The sequence below is a fragment of the Peromyscus leucopus genome, chromosome 11 (genome assembly GCF_004664715.2).
Source record: "Peromyscus leucopus breed LL Stock chromosome 11, UCI_PerLeu_2.1, whole genome shotgun sequence".
NCBI lineage: Eukaryota > Metazoa > Chordata > Mammalia > Rodentia > Cricetidae > Peromyscus > Peromyscus leucopus.
The window spans coordinates 6,043,887-6,062,821 of NC_051072.1; the positions used below are offsets into that span (position 1 = coordinate 6,043,887).

Below are 18,935 nucleotides of genomic sequence, written 5' to 3' on the forward strand. Positions count from 1 at the left end.
CTGCACGGGCTTCCTGGAGGTGGCCTGCAGTCAACCCCTGTGGTTGTCCTGGGGTCAGACCTCCCTCCTTCTTTGACGTCAGTTAGTCCCCGTCTCTGTGCATGGTTCAGGCAGGTTCAGAGTTCCACCTCTCAGGAGTCACCTGAGTTAAGGGGGTTGTCTGTGGTGGACTGTGAGTTTGGAGAGTCTACTGCAGACTGTTCTGACAGACAGACGATTCTCCCTGTGGACATCATTTAGTACAAGTCTGGTGAGCTCACAGTACTTGCCACAGTTCTGTGATTTGTACTTTTCACTTGCTGTACTGTTTCTGACTGTATTTTTGAGGTCTCTGGAGATCGTGTAATAAAATACCTCAGCAGGGAGCATTCTGATTTTTTTTTTTTTTTTTTTTTTTTTTTTTTTTGAGACAGGGTTTCTCTGTGTAGCTTTGCGCCTTTCCTGGAACTCACTTTGGAGACCAGGCTGGCCTCAAACTCACAGAGATCCGCCTGGCTCTGCCTCCCAAGTGCTGGGATTAAAGGCGTGCGCCACCACCGCCCGGCCTCTGATATTTTTACTACTTTTTTTTTTTAATCGGGGGAGAAGAGGGTTGAGCTCGCCTCCTTCGAGGCTCTATGAGGGAATAAGTACCACAGGGTGAAAATACAAATTCTCCTCCATCTGAATTGTTCAAAAAGTCTTGAAGGCAGGACAGTTAATAGATTACATCTCATATCCCTTGGGTCTCCCTTGGTGACATAGTTGTGAGCCGATGCACTTTCTGACAGAGGCCCCTCTTCTCCCCAGAGGAAGCAGCAGCAGGGTGCTCTCTCCCTGGCTGTTGGAGACCCTTGTGTGAGAGTAATGGCCGGAACTGTGTAGGCTAGAGGAAGGTACCAAGAAGGAAGCCCTTCAGAAGAGCTTCAGGGTCCAGCTCTCTGGTCTGGCACCAAGTACATAAAATACCTGAATTTGAAAACAGCACATATCATGTGGGAAGTAGCCATAATTCTGAGCTCTCCTGTGTAAGCCAGCATTTACAGAATATTAGGTTGGATATCAGGAGGAGAAAGTGTTTCCCAATCACACACCAATACTCCTATTAACATTCCATAAAAACGGATATTGCCACTAAGGGGGAATATTTTTTGCTGACTTGTACTGGTTTGGACCTGTTAATGAAAACAGGAAATCTCTATGTAGGTTTGACTTGAGACACCAAAGCTAAAAACCAGAAAGATTAATCAAAACAAACATGTTGACAGCAGGATAGCAAAACCGAAAATGCTTCTCTGAACTCAAGAGATCGGTAACAAGTTTTTGTCGTGTTAAACAGGGTGGTAAGCTGAGACAAAATGAGCAAAACAAACCAGAACAGCATTTTAGAAAGATAGTAACTGAAGACAGATTTGTACAGTTGAAAATAATCTATAAGAATATAATGAGCCAGCTAGTGATCCCATCAATTTTGTTCTGGGTAACTGTTGTGCAGAGAAAGGAATACAGAACTTTCCAAATGTAGACACAGAATGATTATGGTTTCCTGCCGGCAGCCCTCCTAGAAGAGAATCCTTGCAAGAACATTGGCCAGACTGTTGCAGACACCCAGGGAATTGGGTCACAGGGGAATGGCTGGGGTGTGGCTTAGTGGTTAATTTCCCTCATTTCTGTGCAGAAGCAGTTTGGAATGGTAGGAAAGGATGTGGTCAAGGAGAGCTGGTCTGGGCCATTGATCCCATTCAAAGGACAGGGGCAGGGGGAGTGGGATTCGTTGTTACAGGCTTACCCAGCACACAAGTGTTAGCTACTGCTGTTCTTACCTTTGGCGTTGTGAGCTTGAATGAGACCTTTGCCATCTTTCCTGACAATCACGTACTACCCATTTCCACTTCCTCTGTTTCCTGTCAAGTAAGTAGCCCTCATGGAACGGTTATTTGCATTAAATATGGATAACTGTCTTACTTCTTGGCAGTGTTCTCATTTAAGCCTAGGCTTTCGTTTTTATGGAAAGCTAATGGTGTTTGCTGCCCCATGCTTGTTCAAATAGGGTAATTCACAGTCATGGAAGTCGTCCAGAGCAGGATGCTCTCAGACCCTTTCCTGCCTCACCCATCCAGTTTGCCCAGCTGTCAGATTGTCGGAATTAAGTTATCCATCACAATGAGGTACATGGCTGTGCATATCTAGTGTCAGGAAGAAGGCCACACCATTAGATGTTCATCACTCAGGGAGACAGCGCCCTCACAAGCCTCCGTTTGCTCCTGGCAGCCTCCTGTGTGAGCATCCTTCTAGAATCACCCCTGGAAGAACTCCTTCCACGTATATGCTGTACTATCACAGATTGTCATAGCCAGGAAGTCAGGCTCAGGTGTAAACGATGGTCCCGGCTACTTGAGTCTGGGGAAAGAAGAGTACTTGAGCCCAGGAGTTAAAGGTTAGCCTAGGCAGCATAGTGAAACCCTGTCCAAAAACAAAAACTAAAAAACAAACCCAGAAACCCCTTTTTAAATGATTGACCAAATCTAGTCCATTCCAGATACTTCTCATCTGTACCTCCTCCTCCCTCCTGGTCTGTGCTCTGAGAGGTCCAGAGGTGGTGTGTTTATTGTGTGAGCCCTTTCCCCGGGGAGATAGAAACAGATACGGGCTCCTGTCAAGATAGGGCACCAGTGACAACCCAAAGAGTGATTGCTCCAAAGCCCACCTTGGGGAACCAGCGAGGTTATTGTACTACTTCAAGAGCATGGGTGACCCCAAAGCAACCGCATCGCCAGAGACTCTTACCCCGCCATGCGTGGATGACGACTTTCCCATAGTAGCCTTCCACGGCCTGTATATTCCAGCACCTCCCAAGGCCACAAGACCATGTGCAGTGAGAGCAAAATTACATACTGTCTTTATGTCCATAACGTGACTTACAAGGAGGTTCCATTAACAGGACAGGAAACGCTGCTAGCTTGGCATGCCGAGGTGGAGGACCGTCACCAGTTAGTTTAAGGCAATCCTGCAGGTACATAGTGAGTTGGAAAACAGTTTGAACTACATAGCGAAAACCTTTCTCAAGAAAGAAGACATCATTATGTGCTAACTCTGCACAGTGTCTTTAGAACAGTTGCTGAAGGGTAGGAGGGTAGCCCGTTGGTAGTGTTCTCTGCCCAGCATAGGGAAGGCTCTGGACTCCGTCCCCAACAACACACATGCATGCACGCACACGCACGTACTCACACACACGTTGCTGAGGCGGATTAGTCTTTATGTGTTTTATCTGGATGTTCTTTGAGTTCAGGGTTACCTTAAATCATGTAGCTTGGTGTGTGTTTCCTCAAGCAGCATCAGATTTCTTGCCCAGTGTGTACAAGCCTCATTTCTAGAGATGGAAATCCAGTTAAAAAATACTGCCACAGCTTCCAGACCGACTTTGCACCCTGTCCTATGATGTGGTGATGTCCAAGACACCATATACAATGTCAAGCCTGCAAGTTTTTCTCTTGAGGTAACCTCTTCAAACCTTGTTTCTAGTTTAAAGGGGACAGTAATGAAAGTCTACACCTCCTGCATCTTGGGGAGTAGATACAGATTTCGGGGCCCACAATTTTTCAAAGTTTAGAAAGAATAGAGCATGTGATATGTAACACTCACAGTGGAGTCTGGGCACTTCCAGTAAACCAATGCCTGAGTGTTTCTAAAAACCATGCACACACTGAAGGGGCTGTGAAGGTTTGTCTCTCTGACAAGGTTTTAATATTTGTTCACAAGTTCCTAAAGTAATAATCCCTGAGAGATAAGACCCCTCAAAACCTGGTAGGTATTTGTTAGTGGAACCTTCTTACAGAAAACTGTTTTACAGATTGGATATGCTTTTTAGGATGGCTGGAACCCTGTCCTCCGAGCAGAAGAGAGAAGTGTCAGGGGCTTGTCCTGAGTGCTCGGGAATTGACCTTAACCCAGTTCGGGGGGTGGGGGGTGGGGGTGTCTCCTTTGGCTGCGCCATTTCTCCCCAGTAGTCTGAACTGTTCTAGTGCAGGAGTTCAGTTCTTCCTGCCTGTTACAGCACTTGGCCGTCCTCGGCTGTGCCAGCCAAGAAGAGGCCGTAACCAAAGCTTTAAGAAAAATGCTGGCAGCTGACTTCCTGGGTCCATCTCCACAAAGTAACCAAGACCCTCCTGCCTCTGTTAATGAGCATGACAATGGTCCCTCCTTGGAGTTCACGGGAAGAGCCAGCACTCACTGTATGTACAGCAGTATGCCAGGCCTGCTTCGGCAGCAGGTGCTCAGACGGCAAGATGACCGTTAGTTCACAGAAGCGCACGCGCCGTCATCACGGTCAAGCTTGTCATTATTCAGTGATTTCCTTTTCATTACGAAGAGTCAGGTTAAACCATTAGCGGTTTTCTGCACATTTAGCTTGAGAGTCTGAGTGATGCCTTCGTATTTTTAGTGCCTTGACCTTGGAGTTGTCGTGTGTGTCCATTAGAGGGCACCAGTGGACAGGAAAGATGCTCACAGCCTGCCTTCTGCACAGAGGAAAATGGGACGTGCTTCCTAGATTTTTGTTCTGCTTCTGAGCCAGGAAGCTGAGAAAAAAGTTAAACAAAACAAAACAAAACACTTTTTGACTTGTTCTTCAGCTTGGGGCGAGGGCAGACCCGAACCAGCTTTGTTTGTGGGGCTGGAATCCCAGCCCAGAGTTGACAACCATTGGCTACAGCTGTGAGCAGAGATGGCTGTCTGGACTGAGGGGATCAAGTTCCCTGACTTGCTAGTCTTTTTGTACTTAAATTGAAGGGTTCGTGTGCATGTCTTTAAGATGATACTGCTTCCACAAATATATTAATCCAGGATCCCTTTGTCAAGAAGGAAAAGCCACCCAGCCTCACTAAAGAGGCAGCAGTCTTGTGAGTGCCTCAGGAACTTTAGCAGGACTCCATACCCATCTACTGTTACCTTACTAAAGTGCACAGACTTGAGTTGCTTTTGTGTTTGTAAGAAACACAGTGACGTCAGTAGTTTTACATTTCTGTTTGAAAGACCCATTGCTGAAGGAAAAAGGGTTGCTATCACCCTACGTGATCCTCTCACAAAAGCTTTTATTTCCACTCTATATTTCCTGAAATACTTTTCTTAGTCTTAAAAAAAATTTTTTCTTTTTTTTAGAGTGCAGTGATTTGCTCCCTCTAGCTTTCTAGCAAATGTTCATCTTGACATTGTAAGGCTCTATGTACCATGCTTCAAGTCTCTGCAGGTTGACAGTAACTGCCAGGCTTGCGGCATTCTGACAGCCTGGGATTTTTGTTGTTTTTAAATAAATAATATATAGACTAGACTACAAAAATGCTTTCTTTTGTTTTGAAGTCTTCCTCCCTTCCATCCCCCAAGATCTTGCAGGTAAGTGACAGGATGGAGCTTTGGTGATACTTTTATAATTCTAAATCCTTTTCAAGTTGAAGATATTTCTTCTTTTTGTTTATTAAAACAATTACAAAGAACTTACAAACACAAATACCACACATTGAAAATAAGGCAGACCCAAAGTCTGTACTTCTCAGTGAACTTCTGTCCAGCAGCTCTGGGGCTTCATGGTGGACTTCACACTTGTGTGTGGACCTCACATTCCTCACTTCTCCGAGACAGTCCTTAAGCAGTTTGAAGTCCAGACGTGCTCTCTAAGGCCTCCTCAGCAGCCCCAGTTCTCCTGGGCAGGGGTGGGGAGCGCAGTTCTGCCTGTGTGAAGTGCAGTAGCTCAGATGCAGTGGAGTATTTACAGCCTGTGCCATCAAAGAGCCTAGATGGCAGCAGGCCAGATGTGCAGGCGTTCTGGGCATCTGCCCTGTGGATGTTGCAGTGGTTCGTGTAGACACATTTAAATTCTCAACTGCATGTGATTATCAGTGCTCGCAGGGAGGGAAACTGAGGCTGACGTAAAGTGTGGACCTTCCTCCACGCACACGGTCAGAACATGTCTGTGCAGAAGCAGGGCGGGTATCGAAGAGGTGTGTTTCAGACAGCATCAGCAGAGCTGGTTGAGGAGCTGGACCACACTGACAGCACACCGACGGGTCCCGGGAGCAGGGATGGTGGTCAGGCCAGTGCTGATGTAGACGGGAAAGGATCCGAAATGAACCACAGTCACAAGGATGAGAGGAGAGCGTAGCCCTGGCCTGAGCATCCGCTGCCAGTGGGGCAAGTGCAGGTGTAGTTCTGTCCAGTGGGCAGACAGACCCACTGCCAGGCTTGCCTTCCATTCCCCAACCCCAGCCCACTTCTGCTCCTGGCTGCTCACAATTCCGAAACAGTTTTTACAGGGTCTCGGAGGTTTGTTACGGTTCACTGTCATCTGATTTGTGTGGGTCAGAACTTTGCCATGCAGAAAGGAAGTTTAGGTAGGCCCTTGGGTGTGGAGCAGTGGACAGCAGATTGGCCTTATTTTGCATCCACTGGCTCTTTGTTTTCTAGATGTCTGTCCGACCAGTTGAGAGTGTTAGAATGAAGCTACTGAGGACCAACACTAAGCCTGATTTGTCTTGACATCAGTAGAGGTTCCCACACCACTACCTAGGCTGAATGTGCCCTGTTTCTTTTCCATCCGAGACCATTTTGAGTTGTGTACGTGGGCACCTGCTGTGGTCTGACCTGAGTGTTTGTGTTCCCTAAAGCCGTATGTGGAAAAGTAATGTACAGCGCAGTAACATCATTGTAAGGGACCTTTGGGAGTGGTTAGGCCACAAGAGGACTTCACTTTCATGAATGAGATTAGTGCCTTTAGGAAAGGAGCCTGGGAGATGTTCAATTCCTGTGCTGTGGGAGGGCCCAGGGAAGCCACAGTCTGTAAGGAATGGGGTCTCACTAGACACTGGCACCTTAATCTTGAACTTTCTACTTTCCAGAGCTGTGAGTAGACATTTCTGTCACTATAAATTATCCAGCCCAAGGATTTTTGTTATGGTAACCTAACAGAATAAGACTGTTTCATAGTCACAAACATGTACAACATGTATGACCCATTTTTAACAGCTCACTAACAAACATGTGATGTATTTGTAATGTTTTAGCTGAACATTTTAAAAGAGATCATCTACTTGCTTTTCCTCCACTCTCCACCAAAGACTAAGTGTGCATTTGGTGTAAATATTCTGTTAGATAGTGTTAGTGTTGTGTGATTTCTCGAGTGTAGGAAACAGTGAGCTGTGCTGCTAAGTCCCAGCCGTGAGGAGAAAACACCAGCTTGCACTCTGATTAAGTTCATGGGAAGTCTAGCTGATGTAACAGCTCCTCGTTGATACGATGAATTATCCCCCAAATGCAGGACTGAGGCATATTAGTGTTGTGTGGAGACTTCTAAAAAAGAGATAAACAAAACACGTAGCTGTATAGTTAAGCTTGAATCACCTGAGCTATGAGGCTTTGAACCATTTAAAATGTGGACTGGCCCAGCATGGCACCGTACCTACCTCTCACACAAAACCCAGTGAGTTTGGCGGCTCTGTCAGGCCTCTGAGAAGGTGAGATTTAATTTAATCCCCCTTATATGCCATCTTTATACATAGGACAATTGGCACTTTTAATATAAAAGCTATTTACGGTCCTGGTGGAGAAACTGAAGTCATGTTTTGTAATTATGAAGTGAATTAAATCGGTATTCAGGCATTTCCTCCAAATTTATTTTGTTTTGCTTCATGTTTGCTGCAGAATTTTGACAAAGGAATGAGCCTTTCCTAGATAGGCCCAGCCAGTGAGCAAGGTGGACACCGTTTATGGCTGATATGGCTGTTTTCTTTGCAGGTGCTGGATTGGATCGAGAACCACGGAGAAGCATTTCTAAGCAAACACACAGGCGTGGGCAAATCCCTTCACCGGGCCAGAGCTCTTCAGAAACGCCATGAGGACTTCGAGGAGGTTGCACAGGTACAACAGTACTCTGAATAACCCAGGGGCCGGGTTGGAAGTCACTGTTGTCACAAACCTGAGGTGACCTGGCCTTTGCTAGGTGTTCAAGGTGGTTTTGAGGGGTTAAACTCATTTCAGAATGAGGCAGCCATCATCTAGGTAGAAATGAGATCTGGTCAGTTAGCCCCCTGTAAATCGTAGTGGTTTGGAAACAAATTTATCCTTGATGATTTTGTCCTATTTATTAGGCTAGTTTATGGCTTTCACTTCACAGTTGGAGAACAACAGTCCTTCTGAGGTTTCTGCAGTGATGGGTCTGGCATTCAGCTTGTCCGTTTCTCATTTTGTTACTTGGGAAGCCAGAGTCAGGAGTGGAGGGTGCTCGGAGCACCGGGTTTGTGGAGATCGAGTGTTGGCTGTGATGTTACCAGGCAGTATGCCTCTGATCTGAACAGTCACACAGAAGCATCCCAGATGTAAGGAGGTGGAGGAAAGCTGCTTTCAAAAGACGTCATCTCAGCCAGGAGTGGGGGGTACACACCTTTAGGCAAGAAGATCTCTGTGAGTTTGGGGCCAGCCTCATCTACATGAGTTCCAGGACAGCCAGGGCTGCACAGAGAACCCCTGTCTCAAACAAATAACCCCACGCCCAGGCCAAAGAAGTCATCTAAGTGGTCCAAATCTAAATTCAGACAGATTATGGTAATTGTAGAACATCACCAAGTCCTACAGGCAAGAAGTGGAAATGGCATCTGTGAGAAGAACTGTTGGGAAGACAGTGGTCTCTTCAGCAGTCACAGATGCTGGTGTCTGGGGGAATGCTGTCCTGATGGTGCTGGACTCTGCACCCGCCTGAACTGCTGTTCCTTAGGGGTTTCCCACTCAAGTGCTTATCAGAAAACCGAAAGCATTAACTTCAGTAAGAGTAATGTTAAGTGCCCCTGGAACCGAAGCCCGTGAGAACAAACACTGTTCTGTTCACTTCCCTATCGTGAGTGCCTGCAGCAGCATCTTGTATGTGTCCATGCTCAGCAGCTACCTGCTTGAATGAACTAAGTGAGGAAAAGAAGTATCTAGAAGAGTGATATCAGCAGTCAGCAAAGGGATCATTAAATACATTTGTAGACTAGAGGATTACTGTCTGAACAAAAGATAAATCTAGGAGGTAGTCAAGGGCCAGACAAAGCTGAAGAGCCAGCCAGCCTCCTCGGACATGAAGGGCAGAAATATGCTGAAGATGCTGGATGAGGCCTGAGGACAGCAAGAGGCCATATGCAGGCTTGTTAGCATTTTTGAATAACCACAGAAAATGTAAAGACTATATATATATATAACTTCCAAATAAGTTTACAGCTTTGGGGAGGGGTATAGAAAACCAAGTAAATCAAAACTTAAAAAAAAATGAATCTAAAGAAGTGGAAAAAAAAATCTCAAGATGTGATATAGTAATTTATCCCAATATACTGATTATATTTATTGAGTATCTTATAAGTGGATTAGCTGTGTGTTTATTTTAATCCACATACCTAAAACATAAATACCAAAAGTTTGAGAGACATATACAAAGTATCTGCAAAAGATCTCCCAGGAAAACCATAACTAACAATGTAAGAGCAGCACGGGGACAATGTAGACTCAGAACATAAACTGTCATCGCTAAAGCCCTCAGTGACGAAAGGAAAAGCAGAGCGTGCTCAGAGCAGTGTGGTCATGTGGAATAACCCGACTGTGCCTGTGTCGATGCTTGGCTCGTGGCAAATAAAAGGCCAGAGAATTGGACCCGGGAATGGAGTTGCCGTCTGACAAACGGTCCCTAAGTCCCGTCCCGCCACGGGAATACCTCAAACCTCGCCTTCTCACCCTGGTTTCCTGTAGAGAGGAAAAGTGGTGACTCTGTTCTCTGTGTCTGCAACCCTGTGATGTGGCTAGGATTCCTCGTGCCCACATTCCATGAGGTCTCCCTGCTTTCATTTCCTGGAAAGTGCTATGCCACTTCATTATAGCAGAAGAAATATAGACAATGTGTTCTTATCTTGCCTTTTTTTTTTTTTTTCGTATGATAAACCATTTCCAGAATTACTTGAGGTTGAGCATAAATTTGAATTACATGAGAAAAAAACATCCGGGCATCAAAGAATCCCAGAGCACCAGGGCTAACACCCAAGCTCTAGACCAAGGCTGATGCCCAGAGTGCTTGTTTTTTCATGCTTTCAGATTGGGGTACCCTCTACCTCACTTGAGCGCCTTCTAATATGAAGGATCAGAGGATCGGTCACTGCCTTTTACCTCCTCTGTATCCCCAGTCCACTATTCATTAAGGAGATGTCGCCTGTGGCTAACCTAGCCCTGTGAACTGTGGCTTCAGGTCCAGGGCAGTCATCAGAGCCGCCTGCAGAAATCAGCCCGAAGGTTTCCCAGGAAGCAAGGGTCACAGGAGTGTGTGCTGTGAACAGCTTTCGACCCCTGCTCAGCCAAAAGGCCAGCTCTTGCTGGTTCCATCTGCTGTGTCCTTGAGTCCCAGGACTTGCTCATTTCTTACTCCTTGTCCCCGGGACTCCAAGGACAACCAGCCCTCTCCCCCCAAGTGAAAGTGCTGCAGTCGGAATCAGACGCACGCAGGGAAATACTAGATAGGAATGCATTTGCTCGTGTTGCAGGTGGCCGCTTTCCTCCTCCTGCCTTCCAGATAACCACTGGCCACACGTCAGCTCTTCTGCCAGGCACGCAGGAGGGGACAAGAGTACGAGCAGCCATAGGTTCAGCCTCTTCAGCAGGCATGGCTTGTGGCACAGTACCTGATACCTAAGCCAAGGCTCGGAAGTTGACAGAACTTACCGTGGTGGCATGGAAAGGAATGGTGTTGGAGGCTGGCACCTGGTCAAGAGTGATGGGGGTGGTTAGGCAGTAGAACCACACGGCCTGCCAGGCTTGAGTGAACCCAGCCTTCCGGGGCGAGAGAGCGGCTTGTACGCAGCCAGCTTGTCCTCCACATAGCTCGGACTCAGTACCTTAGTGCGTGGCTGCAGCCGGGGTTTTCTTTGTTTGTGTTCCTGTCTCCCAGATCTTACCTTTGTCTCTCCTCCTGCGCTCCAGCCCCTCTCTGGAGCCTGGGCCCTTCAGTGACGTCCTCTGTTGCCAGCATCTTCAGCAGCCACCTCTCAGTACTTGTCCGTGACTCTTCTTGAAAAGCATCGTTTGTTCCGTAGACGGTCGATGCAGAGGGCACTCCAGTGCTTCTGCTCTCCCTCCTGGCCACCCACTTCCAGACTTGCAAACAGCAGGCCCTTTGCAGTTTACTTTGCTCAGAGTAGACATTCTACACCCATGAACTGGGTGCCCAGTGGCTTACACTGTCCCCTCCTCTCACTTTTGAGTGACAGCATCCCACCTACTCAGTCTGTGCACTTCAATCTCTGTGTAGCGGGCATGGGTGGTCAGTGTTACTAGGTTCCTGTTCACACCTATGCATGCATCCATACCAAAGCCCAGAAGACCAAACCACAGGTTATTCCAGGAGGAGCTTGTGCTACCTCAGAAGCACGCCATCAAGGGTTGGAGCAGAGAGAGGGGCTTCTCCACAGGACAGGAGGCAAGGCAGCCACAGAGCCACAGCTTGAACCTGGAGGATGAGCTGGCTAGCCCTGCTCGAAGCAGCTCTTTCCAGTGGAAAAAGTCATGAGTGTTGGTAACTCCAGCTTGGCTTTCCTACGACTATGTGTGGCAGATGGAGTTTAGACAGACAGGGTCTCTCTCTCTCTCTCAAGGATGCATACTTTGGGTTTAAAGCTCCATTCATCAAAACCTACCTTTTCCTCAAGAACAGAGTAGCTTCTCTTACTGTAGCTCTGGGGAGGTAAGCGGTAAGGCAGCTTTGTCTCAGCCTCTCATCCTTGTCTGCTTCCTGTAAAAACAAATTGCAGTAGCACTGTGGCATCCACATCTGCATTTAGACTCTGGTATTTTAGGGGCCAGTGGGCTGTTGAAACACCTTAAAATTGAGATAGGAGCTCATAGTATAAAATGTATTCCCAAAGGGAAAACAAAGTCTGAGAGTTAGAGAAGAAATTTCCTCTTGTGTTAAGATGGGTTTGTCTCGGAGATCCCTTAAATACATTTGATTCTTCTAAGTTGGTCTTTGTTCAGAGCTCTTTTTTATTAGAAGATTTATTGATTTTATATGTGTGCATTTTGCTTGCATGTATATCTCTGCACCATATGCATGCCTGGTGCCTGTGGAGGCCAAAAGAAGGCATTCGATGCCTGGACCCGGAGTTACAGGTGATTGTGAGCAGCCACGTGGGTGCTGGCAATTAAACTCTAGTCCAGTGTGCCTACCCACCACTCCATCACTCCAGCCCCCGGAGGTCTTAAAGTGGCAAATTGCTTAATACAGCCATTTCTTGGGAACTCAGTGAGTTGTGGCTTGATGAAATAGCTTAAGCAGATTAAAAAAGGAAGCAGTAAAAGTGTATGATTCAGTTCTCTGAAAATGTGCTAAATATAGGTTTATTCTGTAGAGCAATTCCAGTGTTCTAGGAAGGAGGAAGCCTGACAGAACCTTGGTGGAAGCCAGCCCTCGGCCCTGCCTGACTTGCTCAGGTGCCCACCCATGATGTAGGTGCCCTGGGTGTCAGGGTTTGATTCAGATGCGGCTGTGGCCTCCTCAGGAAGCACAGGTCCCTCTTGCTTACAGTCTTGCAGAGCAGGAACTTCCATGAGATGAATGTGAAGCTCTTCTTTGTTTGTGCACTGATTGTGAGTACATCTTTGCCGTGGAGTGAGCCCACGCTGGCTGCTGTCTACTGTGTGACATGCACAGCTATAGAGCATTTTCTCGGACTACTGTAAAAGTTGAAAAAGCGTTTCACGTGAAAATTGTTGCATGTGACTGATGGAAAGGAAGCCACTTCTTGAACAGCGATCTCTTACTTTCTAAGTAGTTTTCTGAGGCGGTGTTTTTAAAATGAAAAAACTGTAATTACAACAGGCAAGTGAACCGCAGGAAACCTAGTGTCTACGGCTGACTCTGAGAGCAGCCGCTCCTGGCTGGTGGAGCCACACTCTGTGAGCGTCTACACTGCTCTGCACTTCACCTTGCAGAGTCTTAACCTGCCCCACGGCATTCTCCTCAGAGCAGGTCCGTGGAGAGCTTTGTGTGTGGCATGAAATTACTGTGTCTTCCTGGACGAGGGTCTAAGGAGTTGTCACGTAGCCAAGTTCTTCCTAGACTTCCGGAGGACTGACCGGAACCCCCACTGTGTTCATTGCTAGGAGGAAGCTGTGGCCACGTGGACATACAATGCGTCCACGTGTGTAGTATGACCTGAACTTCTCCACATGTATAATAAGCTTCCAGTGTTAAATCAATTCAACTTTTAACATAAGGTGTCCTGTAGGTTAGTGTTTAGAATTAAAGTTAGCAATGGAGAATTCGGGGCAGATTATTTTCAGTCAAGTGCTCGTGTCCCAAAGTCCACTAGTTACACAATATAGGCTGTTTCTCCAGAAAGAGGAAATGCTTTGGGCTCCATGGCCTGCTCTTAGAATTATGTCTTTTGATTCTCTGATGGGGGTAAAGGGAATGGCCCAAAGAGGGGTCTCTCGGGCTGAAGAGAGGAGGTGGCCCGTCCCTTCCACTCCCCTGATGTCTGCCAGCTTTCAATTGCCAGGTCTCGGGGCTTTGAACCGCTGCCGCCGCAGCTCTGTTGACTGACTGAGCAGAGCTAAGCTCTGTTATAGGGAGGTGGACTTGAACTGTCCTGTCACGGGGCTTCGGTAGGGTTTAGAGAGGCTGCTCAAAAGCTAGGCTGGTAATATGGATGGCTTAGCAATCAGCCTTTAAAACCACCGACAGTCCAGTCCAGTCCAGAAGGACTCAGCAAGGCTTTGTTGCTAGGAAGACCTAGCTGGAGTTTCAGATGCCAACGTGATGTTCCTGTCTCCATCCTGTTCCCCTCCCCCAGGTGGTTCTCTTCTGAGGAAAGCCCTTACCTCCTTTGTACAACCATCATTTTCTTCAGCTGTAAGACGAGACAGGCAAGGAGCGGTTGTGGTTTAATGTCACTCAAAACACACTTGCTCCTTTACATAAATACTTTCTCAACGTTATTACTGCTGACGAAGTCCTAGAGAGGCCCTCAGCCACTCAGTAATGCTTTCCTATTGGGAGACACTGTCAACTGAAGATTCACTTATCAAACTGGAGAGGTAAATTACTTCAAAGCTGTGGTGACAGTCATCGAGAGAACGGAATTCCTTTCTTCAGAAACACATTTCTGCGCAGGGCTCTGTTTTCCGAGGGGCAGACCAAGCTGGTGACTGCACTCAGCCTCCCAACCCCGTTGGACCTGAAGCAGTTGATTGATACAGCTAAATGTAACTAGTCTCCTTCCTCAAACAGATGTTGGATGTTGTCACCCAAAGGACCATGTACTGGGAGTTTGGATCTCATGCTGACAAGTTTAAAGTGGAGCTTCTAAGAGTTGCCCTTGCAGCCTCCAGTGAGGTCCCTGGGTTAGTCAGGGGCACACTCTTTGAGAGAATTTTAGATCCCAGCCTCTGCCTGGCTTCCTGGTTTACGATGTGATCGCTCTTCCTTATGATACTAGAGGCCAAACCAGTGGGGCCACCTGATCTTGAACTGTTGAGCTCCAAAACTGTAGGCTAAATAAATCCATATAGAAAGCTAGTCCCTCTCTGGTATTTTGTTACCATAATGAAAAATAGACTCAGAAAATTGGTGCTGTTCCTAATAATGAGTACTACTTTGGAATTCAGTTACACCCAGAGGTTGAAAGTGTTTGGAGGAATAAACTGGAAAAAGCCTAGGATCCTGTGAGTGATTTTGGTCCCAGGTGCAAGCATGTAGGATACGGAGTTACAAGGTCCAGGCAGCCTCAGCAGATACATCAGACAAAGCCCAGAGTCCAAAGACAAGTTTTTCATGGCGTCAGAGGCCTGGAGTGTTGCCCTATAGGAATGGGACTGTTTTCCATACATGCCTCAGAAAGCTGCCCCATGCCATACATCCCCAGACACTTGGCCGGTATCGGCGTGCAGCCCTAGAAAGCAGCCACATGGGTAAAGTAAAGCCGTAGGACCCAAATCTGAGGGGCCTGATTCCTCATAGTCTGCACACAGGTCCTAGACCTGACTCTTGGAGATTTAGTACCTGCCCCTCTGGCTTTGTCATGCTGGGGCTACTAACTCCTTCTGTTTGTCAGTCTTCTTTGGGAATGTGACTGTCCATGCTATTCCTATCAGAGAAGGAGGTCATCTCCCGTCGATTTTTACATGCTTATGATATTAAGGAGTTCACCTCAAAGGCATCAGCTGATCCGATTTTGCTTTGCAAGATGCACAGGAAGGAGCCTTAGGTATCAGAAACAGTGCTGTTGTTTGGTATAATGTGATGTGCCCTCCCCAGAGGTTTATGTGTTGAAATAATCCCCAGAGTGATGCAGGAGGAGGAGGAGACGAGCTGGGCTGGTGTCCAGAGGTGGGTCTTAGGGTTGGATGCACTTATCGGGGCAGGTCCCCCATGACTGAATCCTAGTGGCTTTTTAACGAAAAGAGGGACCAAGAGAGAGAGACAAGTGTGCTTGTCTCTTATAATGCTCTACAGCACCTTAGGACTACCACCAAGAAGGCCATCAGATGTAGCCCTTCCATCCTGGCTGCAATAAACCTTGTGTCTGTCAGATTGTGTTGTTGGCAACAGAAAAGATTGACAGAGATATCCTCTCTGTTTAGTTGGAGCCCAGCTTCCCATGCTATTTCAAGCCCTCCTCACCTGACTGAGCCTGCTTCTCGCTCCAGGAACACCCTTCCCATACTTTGAGCCACCTTCCACCCTGTGCGGAGACACCTACCTCGCTCAGCTCTTGAGTTGAGGCTAGGATGAATGAGCTAACCGATATCTCAGCAGAGCCACGGGCTGGACTTCTGGTCCTCCCGGGAGGGCAGGCTGCTCTGACTGCGCTGAGGGCCCCCAGCTAGTCTCAGCGCCTCCTCTCATTGGTAATGCCCCTCTTGAGCAGTTTCCAGGAACAGTGCCGGCTGTAGCTTATCTGCTCATGTGAGAAATGCAGCCACAGCCACGAGTTTATCAAGACTTGAAGTAGAACAGTCTTCAGAGCACATTACATAGGTATTTACACTTCACATCAGCATGTCTATGCTGACATTTATAGCCACTGGAACTCTCTTTTCCTTCTGAAACTGTCTGCTGTGAAGCAGGGAAGAGAAAGCACAGTTACTCTGCCATAAAAACGAGAGAGAAAAAGTGAAACGGGCATTTGTGGTCATGGGGCATTTCCTGACTCCACCTTAGCAAAAATCTAAAAGCCCTTTCTGAGTCACGAGCTGTTCTGGCCAGTGCTTAATATCTGCTTGGCATTAGAAAAGGCTACTGATAGGGACGTGTGGGCCTCCTGGAACCATTGCTCCTTATCATATTTTTTTGTTTTCTGTCTAACTTAAGTAAATGATCAGAAACGCTGCTAATCGGTTCTTTGTTGCTGTGTGTCATGGCGCCCACGCCGGCTCGTGTGCTGAATGCTCACCTTCTGTTCCTCTGGGCATTCTCCTGTGCAGAACACCTACACAAATGCGGATAAGTTGTTAGAAGCAGCGGAACAGCTGGCTCAGACTGGGGAATGTGACCCTGAAGAGATTTATCAGGCTGCCCATCAGCTTGAAGACCGGATACAAGACTTTGTTCGGCGAGTTGAACAACGGAAGATCCTGCTGGACATGTCTGTGTCGTTCCACACCCATGTAAAAGAGGTAATGCATCATCTTATGATGACAGAATATAATCTGGCTGACGGGGTCTTTGAATTTGTGGGAAGGAATCTTAATTTTGTCATAATGAGAGACGTTGGATGCAAGATGGCAGGTAGGTGTTAGTCCCAAATGCATCGGGGCAGACAGGAAGCAGTGGACTTCTGCAGCTGGCCTTTTCACAGGAATGCGCACCTGCCTTTGTTGGGGTTATCTGTAGTCAGCCGCCGGGGGTGGGGTGGGGGTGGGGGTAAGGGGAGACTTGTGGGTCAGGAGATGAGCAGGGAAACCAAGAAACAGAATGAGATTCCTGTAGCGAGGAATGGTGCTCCAGGCACAGACCGTTATGAGGTCCTGCTTGCTGTAGGCAGTGCTGCTGGGTGTCCGGTCTCTGTGTGTTGCCTGGTCGTGGGGTGAAAGTTGTGATAGCCTTCTGATCTTAACAGACTACTCTCACACACTCTTAAAAGTTCTATTACCTTTATTGAGTTTAAATATTGCCAGAGTCAACATGGCACTGATATCAGTTCTAAAGTCCTTGTGTGTGCCTTTGGCAACATACTTACCTCAAGAGATAATGTTATTTGGAATGTGAAAAATAGGTAGATAGCAAGCATACTATATATATCATACCCATTGTACACGTACAGCACAAATAGATACAGACCATATGCATATATACAAAGTACTTAGTAGATATAAAATTATATTAAGGAAACTAGTATGTTACTTTTGTCTGTTCTTGGAAATATTTTTGCTATGTTAGCTATGCTGGCCCTGAATTCACTATGTAATGCAGGCTGGCTGTGAGTTTGCAGCGATCCTCCTGTGCCTCAGTCTCATGAGTGCTTAGATTATATGACAATATTATATGTTGGGGTTTTTTTGTTTTAAGGGTTTTTATAATAAACTCAAGTTTTCTTTTAGGTGACTAGGGAAAAATGCTCCGCGAAGGACCTTTACAAAATGCTGTGACATACTATGATACTTCTTGGTTCTGAGATAGACATCTCCCTCCACTCCTGATTATACCACACCTAAGACAGACTTGGAAATATTTACAGTCTGTTTTTCCCAGGAATGTGTTCAATGGCTATTCTTCTGGCAGTTTCTAATTTGGCTGCGTAGTCACTGCAATGAGTTCCTTGATCATCTGGTTCTGAGCAGGAGCCACCTCCCGCTCCCCCAGCTCAGCCTGCTCCACACTCCGGCCCCCTTGTAGCCTGAGTGAGATTGTTCTGGATCACGTGTCCTATCCATCACGTGTAGGTCCTCACAATGGGGCTGTCTTCTCTCTCCTGCTGACTCTGCTCTGTTTACTCCTCCTTCTCCAAGGTTCCAGCTCCACCATGCAGTGTCCCCAGATGTATGGCACTGTCCTCCCAGGCTGGGTCCTACTGCCTCCCTGCACTGTCCACAGTTAGCTGCTATTGTTGACATTTTTCTAGAGTTCTCTACACACCTGTGGCAGCACTGACCATGTAGGATTCTGTGTTCTTCTGTTATCTGATTTGTGTTAGTTTCTCCTTTATTACTACACATTTAACATCCAAGCTGAGAAAGGAATAGAGCTTGATAAGGAATGACAGCCAGCCAGGAGCAGTAAACATGCTGGATGGCCTGCACCCAGCCTGTTCCCTATGACTGACCACACAAGGCACTGATGCTCTGAATGTCTTAGATGCTGCGGGAGAGGTGGGAAGGGTGATAGCCACAGAGGGAATTGACAGCACATTGAGAGAGTAGGCACCTCCTTTGTACAGTACATGGTGTGTGGTACCTGCCTGGACTGCATGCCTGGACCTATTCTCCAGTGGCTTAGCAATCCTAGGAACAGAAGTCTTTGTGTAAGTCAGCCTGTGAGCCTGTGATACAGATACCTTGTCTACTGTGTCGTGGTTTTCACCAAGCAGACATATCAGGACAGCTGAGAGGAAAGTATTTTGCAGAGGATAAGGTTTGTTGATTTGTTTGTTTGTTTGTTTTTTTAATAACAGTATCATCTTGAAGGAAAAACAATATTGTAAAAGTGTTCGGCAGCTGACACCGGAGCGTCTCTGTTGTCACCAGGCTTGCAAATTATTTTGAAATGAAAACAATTTTTATAGGTCTGCACTCTATGACCTCTAGTGTCCATGTGTCTGCAGGCTAAGATGGCCCCAGTCTGTCTTCTGGGTGACGTGTTTTCTCCTGGGGAAGGTTCAGTGGTCCATTCTTTCCTTTTCATAGGTGAGACCACCCTGGTACGCATATTCATCTCAACCGCTTCCTCTCAGATTCACATC

At 47.0% G+C, this 18,935-nt stretch overlaps 1 protein-coding gene across 1 annotated transcript in view; it reads left to right on the plus strand.

Moving 5' to 3' along the window:
* The window catches only part of Trio (trio Rho guanine nucleotide exchange factor), a 317,342-nt gene that overhangs the window by 151,393 nt on the left and 147,014 nt on the right, over positions 1 to 18,935 (plus strand). Inside the window, 2 exon segments of the mRNA XM_028868161.2 lie at positions 7,762 to 7,884; positions 16,462 to 16,653. Of these exon segments, the coding sequence (XP_028723994.2) occupies positions 7,762 to 7,884; positions 16,462 to 16,653 (315 nt within the window).